At 40.1% G+C, this 8,254-nt stretch overlaps 1 protein-coding gene across 2 annotated transcripts in view; it reads right to left on the bottom strand.

Moving 5' to 3' along the window:
- Positions 1 to 6,254: 6,254 nt before the first annotated feature.
- The window catches only part of Itgb6 (integrin subunit beta 6), a 69,927-nt gene continuing 67,927 nt past the window's right edge, over positions 6,255 to 8,254 (bottom strand). For both annotated transcript variants that reach the window (XM_055600466.1, XM_055600465.1), the window contains one exon: positions 6,255 to 6,777. In XM_055600466.1, coding sequence (XP_055456441.1) covers positions 6,679 to 6,777 — 99 coding nt within the window. In that variant the 3' untranslated portion in view covers positions 6,255 to 6,678. The remainder of the gene's footprint in view (positions 6,778 to 8,254) is intronic.

Genomic DNA, 8,254 nt, shown 5'->3' with positions numbered 1-8,254 from the left:
TTTAAGCATATACTTGTTTTTTCTTTATCCTCCAGTAAACTTCCGTTGTTTTTTTTTTTCCTGAAGTTTGATGGTGTTGACCTCCTGAAACCTTTGTACTTGCTCACTCTCTTCTTGAATGGGTCCCTGCTCAAAAAAGTGAACTGTGGTTGAGGGTGGTATGACTTTATGTCCTGTCTTATGTTCTGCATAGTTCTCAGCCCTGCTAAACTATCTTAGTTCAGTCGCTTTATGAAACAAGGGCCTGAAGCAAAGTTCTGTGCTAATGCTCTATTTGGAAGTGCTATGCCAGGGAAAAAGAGAGGTGTGGGAAGGAGTAAGAGATGACAGACACACGATGCTGCTATAGGAGACTGGTGACCTAATTCCCAGCAACTGCTGCTGGTGGCTCAGCTCCAGTGTGTCTCCTGATTCTTTTCTATCTCTACTTCTTGGGTATTTGCACGTTTTCTTTGGGTGCTAACTACCCTGAATTGTCCTGACGTCTTATACGGTCCTTTAGTATAGCAATTGGCAAAGCCACTCTCAACATGGTGTAGGAACTGTTGCATCTGGGTTTGACTACCAAGAGGATTGTAGCAGTTGGTGTTATGAGTAGTCTGGGCACAGACCTGGGAGGCTGGTTTGGCCTAGGTGTGAGATAAGCAAAAAAAAAAAATTGCTTGCTATTCCAACACTGTATACTTACTTCATTATTATCAGTCCCCCCTTTGGGAAGAATAGAAATTGTTTTGTTCAGTGCTTATAACATATCCATCGCTAAACAGAAAGAATGTTGGATATACACCAGGCATAAAATGAATACTTGTTGAATTAATTTTCTGTGTGTAAAGGATAGTTAAAGAGAACTGGAAGAGACAAGATTGTCACCATCTTACAGATGGAAAAATTAAGAGGAAAAAATGACTTTCTAAGTGGTAGTCAAAATAATAGCAGGTATTGGACTTCTAGAATTTGGGGCTTTAGTCTCTAAGACATAGCTTCTTACAGGTAGAAGATAAACCCCCTATTGATGAAGGCAACATGTACTTCAGGGGTCCTTGAGTCAGCACTGACTGGAAAACCTCTTCCCTCAAGACTACCTTTCATGGTAGTAGAGAGCACTGTGCTTTCAAAAGGAGGGAGGAAGCCAACATTTCTACCCAGATATGACACCTAGGAGTTACAAGACTCACATGACATGTTAACCCTGAGGGTACAGCAATGACACACACATATTGGTGGTAATCAACGACTCTCTAATTGGATTTATGACTCTCTCAGCAAGAAGGAAATCATGCCTGGTGCTGAAAACCTACCCAACAAACCAGAGCTAATGCAGTCATGGATCTTGGAGGACAACCTACAACTATCAGTTTATTAAAACAGCACAATCCCCAACTATGTTATAAGCAATCGTCTATACACAAAGATGAGTGTAGTCTTCACCTCTCACCAAGAAAACTCCTCTTTGCAGCAGATGGAGACCATTACAGAAAACCACAAATGCAGAGCTGTAGACTCCAGTCCCGACTGATACAGCTTGTGCACCTAAAAAATCAGGGATCACTGCAAAAGAGGAGTCTGACAAACCATAAAAGCCAAAGAAACAGGGAGTTTGCTGTGGGATTTTGTCTCCTAGAAATATCGGAAGCTACACCCATAAAGTCTCAACATGGTGGCCTTAACAAGATCTGAACAAGGATGACAGCAACAGACATGTTAATGTGGATGGGGGAATGCTCAGGAGACTCCAGATCTGCAGTTCTATACAAAGAACTAGAAGCAGCTAAGGAATTCTGAAGAGGGAGAAATAGTCTTCTGCAGAGAAGAGCACATCAATTTAATATCCCATACCAAATGGTCAGCTCTGAAAACATACGTGTACAAGGGACATTATACAGACTGCACAGGTTGTATTTAGGTATATATATTTATACACACACACACATATATACACACATACATATGTGTAACAACAATTAAAGGAAAAAGAGGCCATAAATTTGAAAGAGAACAAAAGGAGACATATGGGAGGCTTTGGAAAAAAGAAAAGGGAATGAAGAAATGATTTAATTATAATCTCAAAAGATTAAAAAAAAAAGAAACAGCATGTCTCAGAAATAACTATTCTTGATTTGACTTTGTATTTTTCTAAATAATTAAGAGAGAGATTAAGCTGACCCATTTTTTGAACGTTTTGTCTTTTGCTTAATTTCTTTGTACTCATGTATTCATTATTTTGGTATGTCTATTTACCAATAAAGAACATTCTGAGAAGAAAATCAGGAAAGCATTTGCATTTACAATGGCTTTAAAAACCTAGTAATAAACTTAACTAAGAAACTGAAAGACTTCTAACAGTAAACATTTTAAAGCATGGAAGAAAGAAATAGAAAAAAAAAAACCTCTAGAAGATAGACTTTTCATGCTCATGGACTGGCAGAATTAATGTAGGGAAAATGAGTATATTACCAAGTAAAATCCCATCACACTTCTAATGACCATCCATATAATTAGTAAAAAAAAAAAAATTCAAAATTCACATGAAAGCAATCTGATCAAAAAGAAAACTACTGATGCTATCACCACACTTGATTTCAAGTTACACTATAGACTCACAGTAACAAATCAAATGGCCCAAAGCAGACCTGAAAATCAATGAAACACAACAGAGTTTACAGAATTAACCTCCTATAGGTACAGCCACCTGATTTTTGACAAAGATACCAAGAAACAAAAACAAGAACAAGAACAAGAACACGTTGGAAGACAGCCTCTTCCACACATGTTCATGGGAAACTTGATATCCACATGTCTAAAAAAAAAGAAGTCTCAGCCTTATCTCTCATTCTGTACAATAAACCAACTGAAAATTTATCAAAGATCTTAATCTGAGAGCAGAAAATCTAAAAGTATTAGAGGACAATGCAAACAGTTGAAGATCTGGTCATTCTTAAAGGGACTCCAATAACTCAAGAAATAACACCAAGAACGGACAAATGCAACCATGGGAAATTAAAAAAAAAAAAAAAGACTTCTTCAGAGCAAAGGAAATAATTTGTCAAGTGACGAGGCATCCTCCAGAATGAGAGTAAATATTGGTTAGCTATACATCTGATGAAAAATTAATATCCAGAATACATAAGAACTCGAAAAATTAAATTAAAAGAATGCAAACAAGGGGCTAGGAGGATGGCTCAGCTGGTGCTGTGTTTGCTGACCCGACTGACCTGAATTCAGATCCCTAGAACCTATGTAGAAGCCAGACATGGCAGTGCATCTGTGACCCCAGTGCTGGATAGGGGGTGGGGAAAGACTGTGGTAGAAGGATTTCAGACTGTGTAGTTCAGCCAAACTGGGGAGCTCCAGGTGCAGTGGGTAATTCTGTATCAAAAAAATAAAAAAATAGATGAAGGCTGACTCAGGAGAATGTCCAGTATAGACCTCTGGCCTTCATAGGAGTCTACATACAGGTATACGTAACACACACACATGTACATGCAAAGAAAACAACACCCTAATTAGCTAAACCAGAATATGGGAGGATGAGGTAAAAAATGGTTCTAAACTATTGTATATAAATGACCAATAACCATATGAAAAACTGGTCAGTATCTTTAGCCACTGTGGAAATGCAAATTAAGACCACACCAAGAGTTTATCCCACTCTAGCCATAATGGCTCTCATCAAGAAAAAATAATGGCAAAAGCTGGTATGAACGTGGGAGAAAGGGAACAAGTGCTAGCGGGAATGTAAATTTTATAGAAAACTAGAACTCAATACGGGTATTCCTCAAAAAGCTTGAAGATGGAACTGCTGTTTCACCATATCCATCATTTTTAGGTATATATATATATGAAGGGCCTGAGGTAAACACTGAGACTCCTGTCCTTGGTTTATAGATGACAGTTTTCTCCCTGTGTCATGGTATGCCTCCTATGTATATGTTTGTCCTCTTTCCTTTTCTTATAAAGACCATCATTTGGATCAAGAGTCCACACTATAACCCCATTTAAACTTAAGTTTCCTCTTTAAAGATCCCATCTGTAATTTTACAGTCAGACTTTAAGATGCTAGGGGTTAAGACATGGTTCTTTGAGGGCAGGATTCAGGAGAAAAAAATTAAATTCAGAATACCAGTTCTAAAGAACCTGGTTTACCAAATCTGGGATAATGTTCTTCTCCTTTGCCCTTGACTGAAATAACCAAAACAAATCTGGATAAGTCACAGGAAGGTTCAGAAATGTAAGAAGAGGGTTTTGTACCAAGTAAATAAAAGGCATAATCTCAGGCAGGCTTATGGAGACTGAAACACCAACTAAGGACCATGCATGGACTGGACTTAGGCCCCCTACACATAAGTAGCCAACGGATAGCTTGGTCTTTATGTGGGTTCTCTAGTAAGGGAAGTGGAGGAGGCAGCCAGTTTCTGACAAGGACTCTGTTGCCTCATTTTGATCACTACCCCTGATGGGGCTGCCTTGCCAGGCCACAGGGCAAGAGAATGCTCAATCCTGATGTAACTTGTTGTGCTCTGGTGGGTTGGTGGTGGTGGTGGGGCTCCCCTTTTCTAAGGAGTAGGGGAAGGGAGAGAGGGAGAGGAGGAAGGGAAGGTGGGACCAGGAGGAGAGGAGGGAGGAGGCTATGATTGGGATGTAAAGTGAATTTTTAAAAAGGCATTATGATCCAACCAAGGTTCATTGTTTAAATTCTGTTTATTTATGACAATGCAAAATACAACAAAACCACTTAAAAAAAACACAACCATTTTATCTTCATGTAACATAATTCTTCAGTGAACAGCAGCGCTACTGTTAATGTTTTGGCCTTTTTAAGGTCCTGCCTTTGGTCAAAACGGTATTTAGAGAAAGAACAAGTTCTTCAAAATACACACATGAAAGAAACTTCTATTTTCTAAAATCTCAATTCAGCAATAACACACAAACAGCACAGACAGCTCCTGGTAGTGGTGGCAGTACAGCAGATCGCTGGGATATCTTCCGGTTTGCCTAAAACTCCAAGGGCTTGGACCATTCAGGGATCCAAGGAGATTCCCTAGAATTTCTCTGTTAAATGTAGCTGTGTACTCCCTAACTGACTGATTTACCTGAGTTAAAACAAAACAAAACAAAACAAAACCAGAAAAGATCAAAAACCACAAAGAACTATATGGGAGGTGTGAAGGAGCTTTGAGACTAAGCTGATAATTTAACAGACAGCTGTTGAAGCCTCCCGTAACATTTCACCTAGTAAATGGCTTCACGTTAATATCCAGTGAAGGCAAAACTCACCCCACAAAAATACAGCAACTGGCCCACACTCCAGGGACGTAAGTGCTATTTGTTCTGTGTCAATACACTTTCAAACTAAGATAGTTATACCATAACTAACACAATCCTCCTATCATTTTACTGACAAAAGGGTCTCGTGCAGGAGAGAGTCAGAAGGGCTTGGAGTTAGATGATGGAGAGACTGTACTCAGCTCTCCTGTCCACCCTCTCAACTTCTCTGTGGAGAAGTAAGATGTAAGAGCCAAGTCTTCATCATACAGCAGTAACCCTAAGAAGTGAAATTCTCCAGACACTAGCTCTCCAGTCTGCTCACTGCTTGTGTAGATTTCGATTTTCTTCCTTTTTCAGACCAAGTGGGTGACATGTCCACTCCATGCTAGGTGGTGCAGATCGGATAGGAATGTCCTGCAGGAAGCCCAGACTTTCAGGAGGGACTTTCTCAGTCGTGACACACTTGATGTAAAGCCATGTGACCTTTTATTCTGTTACCCAGGTTCCTTTTACATTCCTGAAACACCATTTGATAAGCTACCAGCCTAAGGTTATTTTTAAATGAATGAATGACAGTTGTGGAGTTTTGAAGACTGTGGAGTTGAGAGAAATAATTGAGAAATGTAGGTTAACAGGAGAGAAACTTGGCTACAAGAAGGAAGTTGAGCATATAAGACCCGTATGTTCAGTTTTGCTAGCAACATAGCTGATAAATTACTTCTTTTTTTCATCTGTGGAACAAAACAATTGTTTGCGTACATGACTTTCAAGTGTGTACAAATCCACAACAATTATTAACATTCAGTTTTCAATCTTACACCCAGGAGGCAGAGACAGGCAGATGGTTGTGAGTTCAAGGGCAAGGCAGTCTGGTCAGTTCCAGAGCAGCCAGGGTTTTGTAGAGAGACCCTGTTTCAAAAAACCAAAAAAAAAAAAAAAAAAAAAAAAAAAAAAAAAAAAAAAAAAATCCATGAGGAAAAGGGATTTTCTGCAAGTTTAGAATAAACAGCCAGTATGGATGCATGGTGCATACATAAAGACTGAACGACTTTGTGGAGACAAAGACTTTAGGTAACCAGATTCAGGAAGTAAATAAGATTCTAATTCTGAACATTTTTCAAATGCAAATCAAGTCCCCATGAATCATTTTGATGATTTTTTTTTGAGGCATTAATGCAACAGAGTTCATCTTCTTCAAGCGATCTTGAATTCACCTCTTTGCTTAGGATAGTCTTCTCTTGATTATTTCAAACCTGCCAAAAGTGTCTCACCTTCACGCCGAGAATGACTAATCTCCAAGTGACCCCTTACTATCTTAAGTCAAACTCCTTTTGAAGCAACAAAGAAAGACAAATCAAACAGTGAATTAACCTTTAATGTCGGTGAAGTTGACTCTGGCTGAAGTGGGCCTGTCTACCCGTCTGTAGAAAGGCCTGCCTTGTGCTTCTCCCTGTGTTTGTAGGTCACGTTCTTAAAAGTGCTGGTGGAGCCTCTGTACAGCGGGTTGGTTCCCTAAAGAATGGAGGAACAAGATTCAAAGAAGAGAAGATATGCTTTGTTATTATGCCATTTTAACGCCTTCAAACATCTACATTATAGGTCATATTGGAGAGTCAAGCTCAGTCTGGGAAGCTGTTTGAATAATTTTGATAAATTTCAAATTTGATTCATTTTTATTTCAGTTATTTCTTTTGTGTGCATGGCAATGCATATGTACGCTTCTAAAGTTGCTATTTTTAATTTTCTTACACATAATTATTTCCCCAAGGTGTGTGTGCTGCTGTGTGTCTGTGGCGGACAGAGGGCAGCTCGGAAGCTGGTTCTCACCATCCATTGTGTAGGTTCTGAGGATAAACTAAGCTCAGGAGACTTGACCAAGCCCCATTACCCTCAGAGCCTTTCTCCCTGGCCCTCCACTTACGTTCTGAAACAGTCTCTCCCTTGAGCAGAGACTCAGCAGTTTGGGTAGACTGGCTGGCTAGCAATCTCCACGGCTGTTGGTGAGGGGAGCACTCACACACCTAAAGTCACGCCCCCTCCTATACTCTGGGAAGAAGCCCAATAAACTTAGTGGTTCTCTGGAGTGGGCTTTGGTAGAATTGTACCTGGTTTATCGTCGGACTTTAGGAGGAAGGGTAGCTAGAGTCTGCAGCTCCCCAGGAGAAGGAATGTTATCTACAGCTCAACAAAAGACAATTGTATTTGCTATCAGAAGAATTGAGGGGAGAAAAAAAAAAATCTCCTGACCTCACTCACCTTTGCCCTCAGATTTATGGTAGTGCTTCCTCTGCGTGGATATCACCTCTATTGCTACATCTGTATTGCTTTGAGCTGGTGTCCCAACCTCTGACCAAGTGCCTTTGGTCATGTGACTTCAGAGAGACAGAAGCCATCTCTGCACTAAGGGCATGAAGAAGTAGTTCCTTGGCTAGAGGTCAGTGGTGGGTGAAGGACAGGCCAGGCCAGGATAGATAACCCAGCTTCCATAAATTTTAAAAATTAATGCCGGGCAGTGTGGACACACACCTTTAATCCCAGCACTAGGGAGGCAGAGGCAGGCAGATCTCTGTGAGTTTGAGGCCAGCCTGGTCTAGAGCTCCAGGCAGCCACAGCTACCCAGAGAAACATTGTCTCAAAAAACAAAAACAAAACCCAAACAAAACAAAAGCTTTAAAGATTTATATAAATGTATATGGTCTCAGGTAGGTGTTTTATTAAGTTTCATTTCCAATAAAACTCAATAAAAGTTTTATGAAGTTTAAGGACTGAAAATTATTGGTAGTCAACTGAAGAGGCAAGATTGACATCATGAGGGACAGGTAGGGAGGATGACTGAAGCCTCGGCGCAGGGAAAGGAAGCGTTGGGAAATAGGAAGAATAAACAGGCTTCGACCGGGGCCAGCTTAGGTCTTCATAGGACCAGCTATTTGTTAGGTCCCACCCGTACCTGTATCATATTAAAATGCACAGGAAATAGAATTGTATGTGT

The sequence above is a fragment of the Psammomys obesus genome, unplaced genomic scaffold, assembly GCF_907164565.1.
Source record: "Psammomys obesus unplaced genomic scaffold, mPsaObe1.curated_primary_1811, whole genome shotgun sequence".
Lineage (NCBI taxonomy): Eukaryota > Metazoa > Chordata > Mammalia > Rodentia > Muridae > Psammomys > Psammomys obesus.
The sequence above is the reverse complement of the archived record's forward strand: the minus strand, read 5'-3'. Positions and strand labels throughout refer to the sequence as shown.